At 33.0% G+C, this 21,327-nt stretch overlaps 2 protein-coding genes and 1 long non-coding RNA gene across 3 annotated transcripts in view; 1 reads left to right on the top strand and 2 right to left on the bottom strand.

Annotated features, from left to right (window-relative positions):
- Positions 1-4,604: 4,604 nt before the first annotated feature.
- LOC123658461 (leucine-rich repeat neuronal protein 3-like) lies at positions 4,605-7,388 on the bottom strand. Its single transcript, XM_045593881.1, has 2 exons — positions 6,227-7,388; positions 4,605-4,955 (listed from the first exon to the last, which is right to left on the bottom strand). Exons 1-2 carry the CDS (start codon positions 7,336-7,338, stop codon positions 4,697-4,699), a joined length of 1,371 nt encoding a protein of 456 aa, XP_045449837.1. The 5' UTR covers positions 7,339-7,388; the 3' UTR covers positions 4,605-4,696.
- A 7,341-nt stretch (positions 7,389-14,729) lies between these two features.
- LOC123658502 overlaps positions 14,730-21,327 on the top strand; it is an 8,567-nt gene continuing 1,969 nt past the window's right edge. The window contains exon 1 of the long non-coding RNA XR_006743894.1: positions 14,730-14,820. This is a non-coding gene — a long non-coding RNA (uncharacterized LOC123658502). The remainder of the gene's footprint in view (positions 14,821-21,327) is intronic.
- Positions 18,641-21,327, bottom strand: part of LOC123658501 (integrator complex subunit 7) — a 25,881-nt gene continuing 23,194 nt past the window's right edge. Inside the window, exon 17 of the mRNA XM_045593904.1 lies at positions 18,641-18,761. Coding sequence (XP_045449860.1) covers positions 18,705-18,761 — 57 coding nt within the window. The 3' untranslated portion in view covers positions 18,641-18,704. The remainder of the gene's footprint in view (positions 18,762-21,327) is intronic.

Genomic DNA, 21,327 nt, shown 5'->3' with positions numbered 1-21,327 from the left:
AATGTCTTGGTAAATATAGTGTATTTAGGATTGTCAGATGAGAAAATAAAGGATTTTTTTTAGAAATATATTATTCTGATATAAAATTATTACGTGCAAATACTTTAAAATAGTATTGTTTTTTTTTATACAAATATAAAAATGTATAATTATATTATTAAATTTAAAACTGGCAAAACTAACAAAATTTTTGAGAAATTATTTTTTTATATATGAATCAATGTGCAGCTAAGGATCCAGTAATGTTAAGTTTTTCGACTGATATTATAAAACTTAAAACCCAGTTAAACATTTAACCGACATGTAAATAAAAGAGGGTGCTGTCACCTCAAGAGTGCAATCAAATTATAATGAATCTCATTATAATTATCTCAAAGCCATTACGTTAAGAAGACTTGAAAATTGCATTTAATTAAAAATAAAAAACTTTACACTGTACATTTTGTGTCATATATTTTTATTGTTTTAATTACTTGTAAGTATTAGTTTAGTAAATGATTAATTGCACAAATTTTAACACAAACATAGTTTAAGTAGTCAATAGAATTTAGTTTTAATTTATGATTATCTGTCGAATTATATATTAACTTGAAAACTGATTTATTAGTTGTTATGTCACAAATATAGTAAACAATAGTAATTAATTATGGATAGCCAACACAGAGGGCTGAATTGAGTATTATTATATATATTTTCAAGCCTGTGTTATTATATTCGGGTCAAAAATAACCAAATTCTTTAAGTAATAAAATTAACTTAAAAATTTGAATATATACTTTTCTGGCTTTTTGTTCCTATATCTAAAGCTATTGCATTTGGAACACAAAATTTCCAGTGTTAATATCATATTATTAGGTATTATAAAATTATTTTATTGTAAGACTAGCTGCCCGGACAGACTTCGTTTGGTCAAAAGTTAATAGTAAAAGTTTTTTTTTTGTATTAAAACCTTCCGTGGGCTTTAAGGAACTTGCAAAAAAAAAATTAGAACGAAATTAAATTAGACGAATTGGTCGAGCAATTCTCGAGTTATGCCCTTAACAACATTCATTTTTATTTATAAATAAGATGACTTGTGGTTTTTATGTGTGAAAAATGAAAAATGTATAATGTAATGGGGCGATTAGGGGTAGGGTTGGCAACGAGCTATGGTAATTGCTTACCGTTAAATGAGCCCTATGCTTGTTTGCCAACCTAGTTGTGTAAGAAAAAAAAACATAAATGGCATATTGGTGTTAGATAAACATATAAATACATACATACTTTTAGAGTTGGTTATTTTTGTCCTTATAAGTACATAATATACAAGTGGTAGTGAATTTCAAAGTGTGCTTGTAATAAGCTAGCAGCTAGAAAAATTAAATTAATAGTTTAATGAATTGTATAAACGTATATTTTAGTTATAAGACCATATCATAGTTTAAATTAAATATTTATTCTCAAGACAATGTTAAAACATGTGTCTATTTTCTAGACTTTTTGCGGTTTAGATTATGAGGTTGTATGGCGTTTTTTATGGTGTATAGCGTTCTGTAATGTTACATAAGTGATTTGTTACAAAAAGTTTTAACTCAGTCAAGAATAACTATTTTGTACATGGCAACATTTTTTTTTAACAATTCCTTAATTCAGGAGCTAAGTTTCAAAAATGATTTTCTCTGCAGTTAATTTTTTGTTGACTAAGTATTTCTGATGTTTCTACTGAAGATTGGAACCGGCTTAGTTACTTACTTTAAAATGTAGTCATAGGGGAAATTGTAAAAAAGTTGACATAACTAGTTTTGAATAACCCCTCCCTTTGCAGTCGGGTAAAAATGACTCCTGAATTTGTCTACCATGTTTTATGTACGATAATTCGCATTAATTAAAAGTTCTAATAAAGCCAAAAACAAGAAAATTATGTTAATTAAGATTTCACAAATAATAAAATAATAATTTACTTATGGATTGAAAAGAAATTTTAAATGATAATAATAAATTGTAAGTTTTTCGATGTTCGATGTATTCTTGGCTAAATTGACCAAAGATCGCTTCACATTTAAGCTCATTGTAACATATCCTAACAAAACGTATAATTATTAATGATTACTGTGAAGCACAGTGGAGGTACTATATTTCAAAATTAAAAAAAAACAACTTAAATTTGAACAATTCGTTCCGGATTTTTTTCGGCAGTCTGATTTTGACATTTTATTAATTATTTTCTTAATTCACATTCCGTAGAATCATTGGCATAGATAATAATAAACACTCTTTACTACTTTTTATTTTTTTTAGTCTGAAATTGTTATATCCACTAATTTGAATTAAAAAAAATTAATAATACTCTGCTATCCAAACTTATTAAAAGAAATTATACCTGGATATTCGTATACCTTATACGATTAAAATTAATACTATAAGTATTTATTTTAAAGCGAAGTTATCTCTCTTTATTATATTACCATTGCCCATTTTCGCCATTTGTTTAGTAATTTGTCACCAGAATCCTCCACCTGTGTCCTAGACTGATAAAGTGTCATGTTGCTCAAAACGCCTTTGTAAAACGCTTGTGCCTGCTTAATATAAGAGAATAGGTATCAATTTATCGTTGCTAGTTAAGGAAAAGGAAATAAAAAAAATGTGGATTGAAGTGTCTATGGCCAACGCCTTATACGTTTGAAGCGTAGAATAAATCAAATAAAAACTCATTTCTAAAAAACTTTTTACGATTTAACAAAAAAAATATTTTTTATTATGGTGTCCGACGATGTTTAAGCGATTTGAACGTAAAGTGAATACGCACAAATATTGTTTGTTAGGAAGATAAAAGCACAACTTTGATATGTAACACTTTTAACGTTTTAAACCAGTTTGTACACTTTTGTATTTTACAAATATATAAAGTAGAGATGCCACGAATATTCGGCAATTATTCGGTATTCGGCTATTCGGCCTCTTTTTTTCGCTATTCGGTATTCGGCCGAATATGGTTAACCATTTGGCCGAATACCGAATAGCAATTTTTTTATTTCCTACGAACTGTTTTTCCGCGACTTCGCGTAAATTATAGCCCATGTCCTTTCTAAGGCTCTAGAGTATCTGTGTAAAGTAAGTAAATCGTGATAAACAGATTTACTTCCTTATTTATGATAAAATACAGTAAGGATTACCAAATAAATTATGAAAAAACTCAAAATATTACTCACAAAGATATTTATTTAACCAAAAAAGAACTAACAAATTAATATTTAAAATCTACCAGTGGTAAGACACAAACACAACAAACAAACTGCCAGTTTATTGTCTTCATTATAAATTTCATAAAAGTTCCAAATAGGCGATTTCTTATAATTGGATTCATTTAACTTTACTCGAATCAACGGTGATATTTCTTATGGTAATCGATAACATTAAATGTTATATTTTAGTAGGTATACAGTACGTACGATGCACCAACGAACAACAAATAAAGCAGGTTGTAACACGACCGTGAAGTACGTATTACTTCAGCGATGCAAGTTTAAACTCGTACGGTGACGAATTGTGTCTTGTCGCCCGCGAAAAGTACTAAGTGTGGCCGAATATTCGGCTGCCGAATGTTCGGCGCTTCGGCCAAGAGCCTCGCCGAACATTCGGTATTCGGTATTCGGCCAAATTACTATTCGTGGCATCTCTAATATAAAGTGATTTTATGATATGGATTTTTATTTTTGTAAAATAATTTTTCCCTTTTTGAAATATTGATTAATTTAACTGTTTATGAGTTTTTATACGAATACTAGCTGACCCGGCGAACTTCGTATCGCCGAACACAAACTTTATAGTATGGTATTAAAGTTCAAATTGACTTTTAAGTATTATCACAAATCTTTTGTATGGGAGTATAGAAAAGTGTTGTTTTTAGACTTTTTCGAGAAATTAAAAAATTTTTTTTTGAATTTTTCTCTCCGTAAGAACCATCCTCGTACTTCAAGGAATATTTTAAAAAAAGAATTAGCGAAATCGGTCCAACCGTTCTCGAGTTTTGCGCTTAGCAACACATTCAGCGACTCATTTTTATATTATAGATAAATTACTTAAATATAGATTTTATTGTTAATTTTTTTACATAGTTCTCTTATATAAATTCTTCATCATTCATTATCATCATTTGTGCCTATCGCAGTCCACTGCTAGACATAGGCCTCCATAAATTCGTGCCAAAAATGGCACGAACTCATGTGATTTGCCTATAGTCACCACGCTGGGCAGGCGGGTTGGTGACCTCGGGGCTGGTTATGTCGCACCGAAGACGCTGCTGACCGTCTTCGGCCTGTGTGTTTCAAAGTCAGCAGTTGGATGGTTATTCCGCCATCGGCCGGATTTTTAAGTTCCAAGGTGGTAGTGGAACTGTGTTATCCCTTAGTCGCTTCTTACGACACCCAAAGGAAGAGAAGGGGTGGCTATATTCTTACTGCCGTAGCCACATAGCGAAAATTATATTCTTAAGGTTATTAAAATGAAACAATAACAGAGATTGTTAAATTGTAGAAATTTAAAGGCAGTTGTTTTTCATACTGTTAATTTAGCTGTTATATCTGATAATATTACTAAATTTAATATAGAAACACAAAACTCGGATATTTTTAAAGTTAATCCATTTATTTTTTATTATTGCCAATATAGGCTTATATTTAAACAGGCTAATTTTTGGTTTAAAATTAAATCAAAATAATTATACACCTGTCAATGTAGTACTTATTGGCAACGCTGTGTAATCTGCAGTTGGTGTTGCCATGTTTCGAACAAAATTACATCTAGATTGATATTTAGGTAAAAATAGGAATATCCATATAGCTAGACTAGTTGACAGTATGCAGAGGGATGATACAGCAATTATGGCGCCGACGTGATGGCTACTTACAGGACAGGAGAAGTATCTTTCGTTTAAATCGAATATTTTGCTGTTGTAAAAAGGTTTTGGCGTGAAACATCTGAAAAAAATAATGAAACTTAATTTTAATTACTTCTAATAATAACTTTTCCCCAAGCTACAATAGTTTCGGGAAATAAAGGGAAACCATTATCATTGTGTTTGCTCGCAAACTAAAAAAAAACCGACTTCAATTACATCGACGAGTAATAAACGTAGATCGAGGAAAAAATAGTCAAGTAACTACGCGTTATCAAAGATTACTCAAAAAGTAGTTATCAGATCTCAATAAAATTTATATGTAACCACATGACAAAAATCAGCTTTCGATTAAATTAAAAATTATTAAAATCGGTACACCCAATAAAAAGTATTGCGGATTTTTAAGAGTTTCCCTCGATTTCTTTGGGATCACATCATCAGATCCTGGTTTCCTTATCATGGTACTAAACTAGGGATATCTACTTTCCAACGAAAAAAGAATTATCAAAATCGGTACATCCAGTAGAAAGTTATGCGGTATAATACAACGTAGGTCGACGAAAAAAGCGTCAAGTAAAAACGCATTATTAGATATAACTCGGAAAGTAGTTGTTAGGTCTCAAATAAATTTATCAATCGGTCAAAATCGGTCCACACGGTCAAAAGTTCTGATGTAACATACATAAAAAAAAAATACAGTCGAATTGAGAACCTACTCCTTTTTTGGAAGTCGGTTAAAAATGGATCGCGTCGATTACAAAATGTTTATTAGACTAAGGGCCTGTTTCACCAGTTTTAGATATTGCTATTTGACGGATAATGATATCCAATAGATAAAAGTTTTTGACGCATTATTCTTTTTTATATATGAGATATTTCTATTTGCAAAAATGAATCTTAATGCTTTAGTTTGCTATTATTGAGGTGAAACAGGTCTTAATGACCTATTCTACCTCATACCGTTAAAGTCTAATTGTAACTTATTTGCAGGATAAACTTTGTTATAAATGTTGCTGATAAAAGTTTGTGTTTGATAAAGTGTGTTTACCTATTTTTCATTTTAGCTTTTTTTTTCTTTTTTCCATTCATCTGTTTCATATATATGTTCGCAAAAATTGAATCCAAAAGTTGTAGTTTATTAGTTGAAGTGAAATAGGTCTTAATGGCATGTTTTACCTTCTGCTGTTGTGGCGTTCAAGATAAACTTTGTCCTCAATCAATCAAACAGACAATATGATTAGTTTTCTAAGTAATTAGACTCACTGAGGATATATTATTGACGATATTGTGTATATCTTTGTCTATAATTAATGATTATACACATTGTTTTCCTTTTTTTAAATTACTCACCTTAAATGCTCGTAATCATCTGAATGTATTTGCAACTTCTTTATCCAAACAAGATTACAATCACAATTCCAAAAGTTCCCTTGTAAGTCTAATCTTATCAATTGTCCAAATGGAATTTCTAACTTGCTGTCCAATGTTCTTAATCTTGATTCCTTTAACGATAGTTTTTCTAACGTAAAATCATCAGCATCTTCTAAAACGTCTTGACCAAATGCTGTCGCACTGAATTTCGTTAGATTTCTATTTCTTTGAAGTTCCAATTCGGTGAGAGAGTGCAATGCATCAAATGCATAATCAGGTATTTCCTTTATCAAAAGGTTGTTTAATTTCAAAACTTTCAACGCAACTAAATCTGAGAAATCTTCGCCCGATATCTGCGTTATTGGATTATCTGATAAGTCTAAATACTCTAACGTGAAGGGTACGTCGAAAATATCAACTAAATTGTTTTTGGAGATCACTAACTTCTTCAAATCGTACGCATAAATAAAGAAATTGTCATCGACGCAATTAAGATTTATTCCTCGTATCGACAGTGACTTTATCTTATGCGTGAGTCCATACCCGTTCCGCTCAAAAAGACTATTGTCTTCAAGACTGGGTCCCAATTCGTTATTGTCCAAAATTATTTCCTTCAATACGGCCAACTGATGAAAATTTATCGTGTCTACGGTAGTAAACCTATTGTTAGCTAAATTAAGATATTCTAATTTCCTAAGATATTGGAAGACGTCTTCGTGTAGGGCTTCCAAATCGTTGTCACTCAAGTCCAGCCTTTTCAAGTTTGGCAATCGTAACGCTTTCGTTGCTACTTCTCTTATTTGATTGCTATTTAGGTAAAGTTCGGCCATCGTCTTGGATCTGAGAATGCGCGAAGGCTGAACATTCGTTAAATTATTTCTCGACAAGTCCAACGAATATATCGTCACCGGTAGCGTGTAGACTTTTTGCAATACAGAAGGATCGTAGGAACAGTCCGCATGTTCAGCAACGAGCTCTAAGTCGTTTTTATTATTGAGGCTGCACACGCAAAAATCGCTATCACAGAGCGTGGAACTTTGAACTTTAAAACTGTACACAATAAGAGCGAAAACGACGTAAAATGTCCGCATTTTGTTTATGTGATGTTTCGCCCGGTGCCGAGTACATAATGTGTGTGTGGTGATCGTTATCGCGACGACGTCAGATAGTCGTTATCACTGATACCTGTTTGATTGTTGGTCATTTCACTCTGTTGACTTTATAAAAGTAGGTAATGCTATCTATTATTGAAACACGATTGAATGTCTTTGTTTCAATTTACATTATTAAAGTAAAACAGATGAATCACGTTTTTATCTAAAATTAACGTTTCGTTGCATGTTTTATTTTTCATTAAAGTAGACAATAATAATAATAAAATTAAAATATACAACATAAAAACCAATTTTTAATGTAGTTGTTATAATGCTACTAAATACAACAATACATTTTTTTATCATTTTTAATAAACGTTACAAAACTGTAATCTATAATAATCTATAATAATAATATAATATATATAAAAGCGAAAGGTCACTCACTCATCACGAAATCTCCGAAACTATAACACCTACAAACTTGAAATTTGGCAGGAAGGCTCCTTATAGGGCGTAAAGATCCGCTAAGAACGGATTTTGCGAAACTCGACCCCTAAAGGGGTAAAACGGGGGTTGGAAGTTTGTATGAAAGTCCTATGTTTTAGAAGTAAAAGACTTGAAATTTAAAATATATGCTCTATAGATAGCGAGAAGGTGTCCAAATAACGTATCTTTAGAAATCAACCCCTTTTTAGGGTTAAAACGGGGGATGGTAGGTTGACTCACTGATCACGAAATCTCCGAAACTATAACACCTACAAACTTGAAATTTGGCAGGAAGGCTCCTTATAGGGCGTAAACATCTGCTAAGAACGAATTTTACGAAACTCGACCCCTAAGAGGGTAAAACGGGGGTTGGAAGTTTGTATGAAAGTCCTATGTTTTAGAAGTAAAAGACTTGAAATTTAAAATATATGCTCTATAGATGATGAGAAGGCATCCAAATAATGTATCTTTAGAAATCAACCCCTTTTTGGGGTTAAAACGGGGGATGGTAGGTTGACTCACTGATCACGAAATCTCCGAAATTATAACACCTACAAACTTGAAATTTGGCAGGAAAGCTCCTTATAGGGCGTAAACATCTGCTAAGAACGAATATTACGAAACTCGACCCCTAAGGGGGTAAAACGGGGGTTGAAAGTTTGTATGAAAGTCCTATGTTTTTGAAGTAAGAGACCTGAAATTTAAAATGCATGCTCTATATATGATGAAAAGGCGTCCAAATAATGTATCTTTAGAAATCAACCCCTTTTTGGGGTTAAAACGGGGGTAGGTAGGTTGACTCACTGATCACGAAATCTCCGAAACTATAACACCTACAAACTTGAAATTTAGCAGGAACGCTCCTTATAGGGCGTAGAGATCCGCAAAGAACGGATTTTGCGAAACTCGACCCCTAAGGGGGTAAAACGGGGGGTTGGAAGTTTGTATGAAAGTCCTATGTTTTAGAAGTAAAAGACTTGAAATTTAAAATGTATGCTCTATAGATGATGAGAAGGCGTCCAAATAATGTATCTTTAGAAATCAACCCCTTTTTGGGGTTAAAACCGGGGATGGTAGGTTGACTCACTAATCACGAAATCTCCGAAATTATAACACCTACAAACTTGAAATTTGGCAGGAAGGCTCCTTATAGGGCGTAGAGATCCGCAAAGAACGGATTTTGCGAAACTCGACCCCTAAGAGGGTAAAACGGGGGGTTGGAAGTTTGTATGAAAGTCCTATGTTTTAGAAGTAAAAGACTTGAAACTTAAAATATATGCTCTATAGATGATGAGAAGGCGTCCAAATAATGTATCTTTAGAAATCAACCCCTTTTTGGGGTTAAAACGGGGGATGGTAGGTTGACTCACTGATCACGAAATCTTCGAAATTATAACACCTACAAACTTGAAATTTGGCAGGAAAGCTCCATATACGGCGTAAACATCTGCTAAGAACGGATTTTACGAAACTCGACCCCTAAGGGGGTAAAACGGGGGTTCGAAGTTTGTATGAAAGTCCTATGTTTTTGAAATAAGAGACCTGAAATTTAAAATGCATGCTCTATAGATGATGAAAAGGCGTCCAAATAATGTATCTTTAGAAATCAACCCCTTTTTGGGGTTAAAACGGGGGTAGGTAGGTTGACTCACTGATCACGAAATCTCCGAAACTATAACACCTACAAACTTGAAATTTGGCAGGAAGGCTCCTTATAGGGCGTAGAGATCTGCTAAGAACGGGTTTTGCGAAACTCAACCCCTAAGGGGGTAAAACGGGGGGTTGGAAGTTTGTATGAAAGTCCTATGTTTTAGAAGTAAAAGACTTGAAATTTAAAATGTATGCTCTATAGATAGCGAGAAGGTGTCAAATAATGCACCGTAATCTATATATATAAAAGAGAAAGGTCACTGACTCGCTCATCACGAGAACTTAATAACCGCTGGATGGTCCATCCATCCAGGATGGACAAAGATGAGGCAGGGAGGTAGATTATAGTTAGTTGACGTCCGCTAAGAACGGATTTTGCGATATTCCACCGCTAAGAGGGTTTAATTAGGATTGATAGTTTGTATGAAACATATACAGCCTGAAAATAAAACTACAAATGTGGTGTATAGAGAGGTTTTATAAAAACAACTATTAAATTATACTAAATTGTGCCTTTTAAAAAGTTACTCAGTTTGATAAGCATTTCAAGTGACTGAAATAAAAAAATTATTTGCGTTAAACATCTTAATAGTAATGCATATCTTCATAACCACGCGGACGTAGTCGCAGGCGACAGTTAGTGTATTATAAAACAAAGTCCCCAAAAGTATATGTGATGGATTCCTTCAAAATCTACTGAACGGATTTTCATGCGATTTCACCAATGGAGAGAGGGCTTGGAGAAAAAGGTTTACGGAACGGCTACGCCGATTTCGATAATAGTTTCACTGGAAGTTTGCCGGGAAAACTTTGTGACGCACTGATTTCTACGCGGGCGAAGCCGCGGGCACAGCTAGTAGGTATATAATTTACACTCAGTAGAAAAATACATAAACATGACGTCATAACTTTAGATTTTTCTTATAATATTTCTGTCTATTCACCGAAGCCGCTGGCTGGTACAGAAACACGTAAATCTATGAAATCGTCACGAGTATCAACAGTGCGTATCATAGATTATACACTTATATACTGAGTGCGTATAACAGGTATCCTAGCGTCATACTGATCTCATATAATTATCCGATATTTCTGAAATAGATTTAACACAAATAAAGTCTTCAACATTTAAATCGAAAATTCTTTTATTATACAGATGAGATGGCGACGCTAATTTGAAAATATAAATTTACCTACATTATTATAAGATAATTATATTAATAAACTAGCTGTGCCCGTGACTTCGTCCACGTGGAATTTAAAAAAATTTGTCCAGCTCGCAGTGATACAAAATAAAAATATTTCTAAAATAAAAGTAGCCTAAGTTACTCCTATTACTTCAGCTATCTGCTAGTGAAAGTCCCGTCAAAATCGGTCCAGTCGTTTCAGAGATTAGCCGGAACAAACAGACAGACAGACAGACAGACAAAAATTGTAAAAAATATCATTCTGGCATATGTACCGTGTATACATCCATATGCGTTTAGTAAAAAGTTGTTATTTTAATATTACAAACAGACACTCCGGTTTTATTTATTTGTATAGATTTATATATATGTTAACAAAGGAATATCTTCAACACACACAACACGGTCATCTGTTAATAAGATAAGCAATTTAATTCTTGTTCTAAAACCCGACTGATATAACTACATTTTTTTGCGATAAATAGACATGTAAATATTACATATATAAATACGAGTATATTACACCCAGACTTGAGGCGGGAATCTAACCCAAAACCCTAAGAGCAGAATGCAGGTTTACTGCCAACTGTGCCAACGGACTAGTCGATAAATGTGTTTTTATTTATTAGTTTAAACGATAAAACAGATTGACTGCATTACATTTAAAACAATGTTATGTTGTATGAATAATTAGGTACGTAGTTTAATGACTCATCGTTTGTTGTCAGAGTTATTTTCATAGCTACTTATAGAATGAACTTTGTTTTCTATCATTCTATGTACCACGCATAACGTACTCATTAAACAATGCAATTATTTAATAATATATATGTTTATATTGTTGTTTATTTCTTTTCTATTTTTTTCTGTCAGTCTGCTCAAGATGTAGCAACTTACAAAACGTAAATATAATTGCGAAAAAATAAATCTTAAATCAATGGTGAAATGGATACAGTCTTCTGCTGTGCTAAGTGTTAAAATTGTAAAGAACTAGAAACTTTTCAAGACAGACAAAAAGTTAGTAGGTACCTAACTTCGCTTGTGGTGGTCCTGGTGATGAAAGCGTCTAAGGTTACGGTAATTGCTTACCATCAGGTGGACCGTACGTTTGCCATCCCAGTCATATAAAAAAAAGCCTTTAAAATTACCTAACACAAAGACAAGCACATAAAGCCATAGCCAGAGACTCATTTATCTTGCTAGCATTGAGTTATGAATAACACAGAAGATCACAGCTAAATAATACTGTTTTCAAGCAGTATTGTGTTCCTGATGGTGAGTAAGGTGACCAGAGCTCCTGGGGGGATTGGGGATGGGTCGGCAACGCGCTTGCGATGCTTCTGGTGTTGCAGGTGTCTATAAGCTACGGTAATTTCTTACCATCAGGTGAGCCGTACGCTTGTTTGCCGACCTAGTGATATAAAAAAAACACGAACTGAATAAATGAATAATCGATCTATACCTATAATTGACAACAACGCATTTGTGCAGAACATAGCAGCTTGAAACGCTGGTGGACGCAAGTTCGACCACCGTACATAACAAATATTTGTATAGAGAAGCTACTCAGGTGTCTGTTGTGGTTTGGGCGTTTATGTTTCTCTTTTTAGGAGCCCCGACACAGACAATCACATTATACTAGGGTCGTTGAAATAAAAATGAATTGCCCAAATGTCATGCCAAAAAATCGCTTCAACACCAAATTGGAGATTTCGTTTTTTTTTTTGTATTCGTTAAAGCAAGGAAAGATTGTATAAAAGTAACTAGATTTTTTTATTACATTTACGAAAAAAAGTATAACGTTCACCGGAACCAGTACCTAGATATTATTTTTAAGTTTTAAACTTGCACTTCAAATGTATATAATATTACATAATAAATAGGTGTACATTACTAACATAACATTCATAATATAATGTAATAAATCGGTGTCTGACTTCAGGGTTAGAGTCATAGGTATTCTTATCTCTAGATTATTGTTAAGCTATTGAGGTTTATATTATTATTAAACAAACAAGCTGTTTACAATAGCCGTGTTACAAGGTTTCCGATGTGATGAACTCATAGGTATATTGTCGTGCTTAAGTAAAAGGTAGTAAACTATAAAAATCTAAATCAGAAAATTGAAATAAAAATTACATTTTTCAAGTAAATAAATAGCCTTATATATGTTAAAATAATATGATTTAATGATATTGTTTGATAGAGCCAAACAGCTTGGTCGGCATTCGGCGGTACGTCGCTGATTGTATTTTGATGCACTTTTGTTACGCGATTGTGTCGCATTCACAACATTTTATTAACATTTTTATAATAAAAGTTTTAAATCTTATATATAAAAATGAATCGTAAAATGTGTTCGTAAGCTCAACAACGCCTGGACCAATTTTACCAATTTTTTTTCTTTTTCCCATACAAACGTTTGTAACTAAAATGTAGAGTCAATTTGAACTTTATTGCTATTCAAAAAGTTCATGTTAAATAATATATTAGGGTGCATTTTACCTATGTTATTAATGATTAAATTGATCTTATTCGTAGACCGCATTTTAATTTAATTTGCATACAATAAAAATGGTATTAACTAGCAATTTCACATTACTTATTATATTGTAGGGGGCGTTAACAATGGAAATTACCGTTTTTAAACTATCGACCCCAAAAATTGGTACGAATCTCCTATATGTGATGTAGAAATGTACGATGAGCGGATTTTAGGATAACCCGTGCCCAATAAGGATTACATTTTTTTTTCTACAAATTATTGCTAATGTTGCTTGCTTATTTTATTTGTATGGTGTACAATAAAGTGTTAAATAAATAAATAATAAGATTACGGGGATGGGCGTTAACAATGAAAATTTTAAATGTATGTAACTCTGAAACTACTGAACTAATTTTTATCAATTTTTTTAACCATTTGTAATTTGGTCCAACTTGGGAGATAGGGTAGTTTTTAACCGACTTCCAAAAAAGGAGGAGGTTCTCAATTCGACTGTATTTTTTTTTTATGTATGTTACATCAGAACTTTTGACCGGGTGGACCGATTTCGACAAATTTTGTTTTAATCGAAAGGTGGTGTGTGCCAATTGGTCCCATTTAAATTTATTTGAGATCTAACAAAATATTTACTATAAATAAATTAAATAATAAAATTTACATCTACTTTTTGAGTTATATCTAATAATGCGTTTTTACTTGACGCTTTTTTCGTCGACCTACGTTGTATTATACCGCATAACTTTCTACTGGATATACCGATTTTGATAATTCTTTTTTTGTTGGAAAGGGGATATCCCTAGTTTGTTACCGTGATAAGGAAACCAGGATTTGATGATGGGATCCTAGAGAAATCGAGGGAAACTCTCGAAAATCCTTAATAACTTTTTACTGGGTGTACTGATTTTGATAATTTTTAATTTAATCGAAAGCTGATGTTTATCATGTGGTCACATATAAATTTTATTGAGATCTGATAACTACTTTTTGAGTAATCTTTGATAACGCGTAGTTGCTTGACTATTTTTTCGTCGATCTACGTTGTATTACTCGTCGATGTAATTGAAGTCGGTTTTTTTTTCGTTTGCGAGCAAACACAATTATTTGTCTAAATTGGACTCGGTAGGTGGCGCTGCTATCTGTATTTAGCTCTGAAACTACTGAATCAATTTTTATCAAATTTTGTAAGCATCTGTAATTTTGTCTAACTTGGAAGATATGGTAGTTTTTATCTCAATGAATGAAAAATGTATCTTTTGATTGCGTTGGCTTAGAAGTTAGATTTTTTTACAGCTCCAATAGACAATAGACCTGAGTATTTGATATAAATTTCAGCTTGATACCTCCACGCATTCCTGAGAAATATGGTCTTAACAGACAGACGGACAACAAAGCGAAAGGGTTCCGTTTTTTCCTTTTGAGGTACGGAACTCTAAAAAGCAGTAAATATAGGTTACTGCCTTTTACCTAAGCACGGGACTTTAAACCTGTTATGTTATTTTATCTTCATTAGCATGCAAAATGCATATTTATTATTATATTATATATATATTATTATATTTAAATAGATGTGATGGTGGAAAACTTTGTACAGTCTAGCCCATTGATGCAGTTTCCAGAGACCTTTCTACTCTGCGGGTTTTGTTTCTGGGGGTATCATTTTTTTTATATATGTTATTAACACCCTTAATCCCCCTCCCTTAAACTTAGGGGTATGAAAAAATAGATGTTGGTCGATTCTCAGACCTACCCGATATGCACAAAAAATTTCATAAAAATCGGTCCAGCATTTCTTTTGAGGAGTATTGTAAGTTTTTGCTAGCATTGTGACACCTAATACAATCCACTGCTGGACATAGACCTTCACAAGTTCGCACCAAAAAATGGAGTGAACTTATGTGTTTTGCCCATAGTCACCACGCTGGGCAGGCGGGTTAGTGCCCGCAGGGCTGGCTTTGTCGTACCGAAGACACTGCTGCCCGTCTTTGGCCTGTGTATTTCAAAGCCAAGGTGGTAGTGGAACTGTGTTATCCCTTAGTCGCCTCTTACGACACACACAGGATTTTTGGAAGTCGGTTAAAAACGTATGTCCACAAAGACTGCGTTGGGTTAACAAAATAACATACTGACAAATTTGTATGAACTCGTTAATCTATGAAGGATCTCGAATGTTACGTTTTCTTTTTTAATTTTTTGTTGATTTTCTATCTTATTGTTTAAATATCACTGTTGATATTTTTAGATTTACATTACTTGTTAAATATTTAAATAGTTCTTTCTTTGTAATGAATGTCGTCCAAAGAATACCTTTTAAATAAACACTATTAAAATATAATATCCAATTTTAGTAGTGAATAGTGGTTTTTAAACAAGTAAATACACACAATAAATATTTTCACATATGTGGGTATTTTCACATTCACATATGTGTATATTAACCTACCCCGTCGGAAATATGGCTAATTTCTATTTTTTTTAAACTGCTTAAAATACTATTTATTGTTTATAATCTTTGTATTTATTTGCCTTAATTATAAAGACAAATAGCCACTCTTCATGAACAAATGTTAAAACTGGCTTATTTTAGCTTTGTTATTATAAAAAAAAGGATAACAAACCTTAAGGTGGCCATATTCGACCCAGGTACCTTACTTGCTACTCGTATTATTTGATTAGAATCATATAAACATGAATTAAAAATTAAAAGTTTTTTAAGAATGATGGTGGAACATACTTCAAATCTTCTAATTAAATCTGGGTCTATAGGTAAGTAGCGTATCCAAGCGAGATCACAGTCACATTTCCAAGAGTTCTGTTGTAATTCCAGCCTCTTAACCCTTTTGAAAAAAACATATAAACTTTCATCAAGTGTGGCCAAATTCCCGCCTTTTAAGGTAAGATTAGCAATGTTAAAGTCATATGTATCCGACATTATTTGTCGACCAAACGTTAAATTGCTGAACACTTTTCTTATTATTTTCCAGTTCTAAATTGATGAGGTATAAAGGTAAAAACACATTTTCTTGTATTTCATCAATCTCCAAATTATTTAATTTTAATGTTCTCAAGAAAATAAGTGGATATAGATATGGAAAATCATCTAATGTTATACGTTTAATGGGGTTATTGGAGACATCCAGGTACTCTATTTGTTTAGGTAATTTAGGTATTTTGGTAATATTACTATAACACATTGTTAATTTTTTCAAAGTTTTGTCGCTGGTCTTAAAATATTCGTAGTGTATTCATAGTGTAGTGGATAGCTAAATAAATCACAAAAATTTCACACTTTATGTATGTACATGTACACTTACAAAAATCACGAAGGCGGATTTTTCAATTATTATTTTATTTATGTTTTTTTAGTTAGGCAAATTACGTAATCGATTCAATTTTTTTAAAGAGTGGTTGATTAACATGACATAACATAACAATACACTTTATTGTACACCAAGAGAAAATATTAATACGTATCAGATTGATTTTATTACCGATTTCCAAAAAAAGGAGGAGGTTCTTTCTTCGACTGTATTTTTTTTTGTATATATGTTACTTCAGAACTTTTGACTGGGTGGACCGATTTCGACTTGCTCGCAAACGAAAAAAAAACCGACTTCAATTACATCGACATCTAATACAACAAAGGTAGATGAAAATATAGTCAAGTAAATACACGTTATTAAAGATTACTCAAAAAGTTGTTTTCAGATCTCGATGATTTAAATAAGACTACACGATAAAAATCAGCTTTCAATTAAATTAAAAATCATCAAAATCGGTACACCCACTAAAAATTATGCGGTATAATACAACGTAGGTCGACGAAAAAATAGTTAAGTAAAAACGTATTATTAGATATAACTCGAAAAGTTGTTGTTAGATCTCACACACCACTTTTCGATTAAAAAAAAAATTTTGAAATCGGTCCACTCAGTCAAAAAGTCTGAAGTAACATACATAAAAAAATACAGTTGAATTGAGAACTTCCACCTTTTTTGGAAGTCGGTTAAAAATAGAAACCGATTTTACACGTCTATAGAATTCATAAGTCGAGAAGCTTGAACAGTGAAAGATTTAGTATAAAAAACCGACTTCAATTACATCGACGAGTAATACAACGTAGATCGACGAAAAAATAGTCAAGTAACTACGCGTTATCAAAGATTATCACATCAAAATCGGTACATCCAGTAGAAAGTTATGCGGTATAATACAACGTAGGTCGACGAAAAAAGCGTCAAGTAAAAACGCATTATTAGATATAGCTCGAAAAGTAGTTGTTAGATCTCAAATAAATTTAAATGGGACCAATTGGCACACACCACCTTTCCATTAAAAGAAAATTTGTCGAAATCGCTCTTCCCAGTCAAAAGTTCTGATGTAACATACATAAAAAAAAAAACAGTCGAATTGAGAACCTCCTCCGTTTTTGGAAGTCGGTTAAAAAACAGAGGAGGTTCTAAAGTCACCACGTACCTATATTTTTTTACGTTTTGACCATGCATAGCTTTTTACAGAGTATTCCGAAAATTATAAAAAAAATATATTAGAAAGAGTAAACCTCGAAGTTGATTTTCGCATAGGAGGCGAGGAAGAAGCGCGGCTCACAGCTTGCTTGGTATAGACATGGGAATGAGCAGTCCTAATTTTTTTAAACTTTCTTTTTGTATTTTTTTATTAGTATTGCGGTAATAATAATCATAATATACTTTTTTGAAATCCTTGTATTGAGCCCTTTAATTTGATACAAAAAAACAAACAACATAATTATTTACCATAATTATCATTGTTATTTGTTAGCTAAACCCTTCGTTAGCCCAGGTTTGCAGTGTTACAATGAAAACCGCATCCAAATACGGTTTTATTGTAGTTATGAAAAGAGAAATTATATTATTAAAAAAGAAGCCGTCGGCTATGCCCCCGTGTTCTCATTTTTTTGAAAATATGCATATATTTTTTTTAATGAATGTCTGAAAATGTACAAAAGATTATGCAATATTTCGAGTTTTTGAAGTCTACTTCCTATTCTAAAAAAGCGCCGCGCGCGTTGTGAGCGAATTTTATAAGTGGAACGCATATTTAGGCGCTATCAAGTGTCAGTTGTGTGCCCGTAATATGGCGGCATGGTGAAAACCATGTGAAAACATTCAGCTGTGATTGTGATTGTGGGATTGTGAGTGAATATTTCGCATGAATTGGAGTAAAACTTAATACAACATGGATTCCCGAGAATTTATCGTTGCGTTTTTGCAGAATCGAATGAGAAATAACATTCATAATTTGACATTGACAGTTGTTTTTTTAAAATTCAAGCCACGTTTTGATGAAAGCCAACTTTGACCCACCTATACTTTGTGGGCGATGTGGTCGCAAACAGTGAAGTCAACAACCGGTAGCTCGCAAATTTTAGTTTCATATATATTTTTTAAATAAATTAATTAATAAAATTGTCAATAAAACATGGTGTCATAGGTATACAATTATTTAATATATCAAATACGTAATTAATTAACATAACAAAATAAAGTATTTCTTAGTTAAAATCGTCCTCTTGTTGTTTGCGTATTGCCTTTGGTGGTCGGATCTTCGTGAGCCTGCAAAATAGATATAAATATATGTAAATACATTATTAATAAAACTTCAGTTTTAATTAATATTTAAAAAATAAATACACATAAAATATCTATGAATTGTACGTAATAATTGTTTGCTAGCAAACGAAAAAAACTGACTTCAATTACTTCGACAAGTAATAAACAACAATGTAAGTTGACGAAAAAAAATAACAAACGCACTAATCGTCACTACGATTTTTGAGGATTTCCCTCGATTTCTCTGAGATTCTATCATCAGATCCTGGTTTCATGGTACCACCCTTGGGATATCTCCTTTCGAACAAAAAAAGAATTGTCAAAATCGGTTCATAAACGACGAAGTTATCCCCGAATATATATATATATATATATATATATATATATATATATATATATATATATATATATACATCCTGCTAATAATTAGGCGTCCCACATGGGCCGAAATGCATCTAAACTGGCGTCCACCTCCTTTAGACGTCCGCATATCGGACGCCACTTTTTTAATCGATGTCCCATTAGTCCTTTTAGCTCTAGCTACCTGTACAACAAAAATCGCCGGAAGCCAAAAAATCGTTGAGACATTTGCATTTGTATAACTAAAACTTCCGCGAAATTCCGTACCAACGGTGCAGCGCTAGTCTAGCGCGTATATCGACAGAGCGTATACTCTGCTAAAACTCTTCCGATACAACCGATTATTTGACGTCCTATTGCGACGTTGCCAAACTGACTGTATTTGAAGGTTTTGAAATATTCAATTAAGTCAAAACAAATCATTTAAAAACAGTTGCTACGCACGTGTCGCTGCTTATTTGACTCTCGGTTGCAAAATACTGCTTAAGTAGTAAAATAAAATAAAAGTACACTTAAAAGGAAAAAGTGAGGCTTTAACGAATTTACGAATTGAATTTACATATTAAACGGAAAAGTGACACTATTTTGTCATAAAAATAAAAATATTTCTATAAGTTAACTAGCTGACCCGGCAAACGTTGTCTTGCCGCTAAACGCTATTTTAAAATAGGGGTTGGTGGTAGAAGGGTGAAAACATAGGGTTGTATGTATTTTTCAACGCCAAATCATAATAAAATAAAAAATAAAATAATTTATCTAAAAATTAAAAATTAAATTTAGGGGTGGACTACCCTTAACATTTAGGGGGATGAAAAATAGATGTTGTTCGATTCTCATACCTACCCAATATGCACAAAAAATTTCATGAGAATCGGTCAAGCCGTTTCGGAGGAGTTTAACTACAAACACCGCGACACGAGAATTTTATATATTAGATATACATTTTCTATACTTTTTTGCATGAATATGGAAGCCAGGCTGGGTAGCAGTCTTTGAATCTGAAAAAACAAAGGTTCTGTTACATTTAATACATTTTTGCAATGATTTTTTATTTGGTTACTGAGCGCCCCTACTGAAAATTTGTGTTTTTTGTTTAGTGACGGTTTGGTCATGGACGTCGAATATGTAGTGGTTCGAATAGTAGGTATACAGATTTACGACGTCCGTGTATAAGGTAAGGGCTACGCAATACGTAACACATATACGGACGTTAGTTTGACGCATACTGTTATTAAGGATACGAAGTTTTTTTGCAGCTGTTCTGGCTTTTGACCCAATCCAGGCTACACGCAATGCCGTCAAAAAACTTTGGGACACTTTTAGACAATGAAAGTTTTAGAATTGCTCTCGGTCTCCGGTTGGGAGCTCCACTGTGCTTTGAACACAGATCTCCGTGCGGAAAAGAGGTCGATTCTTTCGGACGGCCTTTCCTGTAACAAGAGTTCAGGTAGGTTTTCCCGCCACGGTTCCCTAAACGATACCATAAAAAAGCTCTTGCCACCATCGACGTTCCTGCTCTTATCGAGCCTACTGGAATTAGTCGCAATGATGGCAAGAGACCTGATGGATTGACGTTGGTTCCCTGGGAAAGGGGACGGGCGCTTTTGTGGGACGCAACCTGCGTTGACACACTTGCTCCTTCTCATGTCAGGGAAACAGCCTTAAAAGCGGGAGCCACAGCGGAAAAAGCTGAAACGATTAAACGGCACAAGTATTCGTCATTAATTTCAAATTACATCTTTGTGCCATTTGCAGTCGAAACACTTGGACCTTGGAGTAGCAGTGCTAAATTTTTTTTTAAATGAGACAACTCTTCGCCTTATTGCCTCCACTGGTGACAAGAGGGCTAGTGCATTTTTTTTGCCCAGAGAATCGGCATAGCGATTCAACGAGAAAATGCTGTCAGCATTCTTGACACGATTCCACGCGGACATGATTTATACCAAAACTATCTGTAAATATTTAGTTCTTAAGTTGTGAATTGTAAATATGTATAATGTTTAATAAACTATTGTTATCCACTTAAAAAAAATTAGAAACCTACTTAAAAGATATACTTTATATTTTATAAGTAAATATTGTTTGACGACGTTTAAATTTGCCAGACGACGACTTAGGTAAATCATTCTAGTGAAATAGAGTTAAGTAGTTTGACTATTTAGTCTGTATAAAAATATTTTAGCCGTGAGACATTTTTATATTGAAAATG

The sequence above is a fragment of the Melitaea cinxia genome, chromosome 12, assembly GCF_905220565.1.
Source record: "Melitaea cinxia chromosome 12, ilMelCinx1.1, whole genome shotgun sequence".
In the NCBI taxonomy this organism is placed as follows: Eukaryota; Metazoa; Arthropoda; class Insecta; order Lepidoptera; family Nymphalidae; genus Melitaea; species Melitaea cinxia.
The sequence above is the reverse complement of the archived record's forward strand: the minus strand, read 5'-3'. Positions and strand labels throughout refer to the sequence as shown.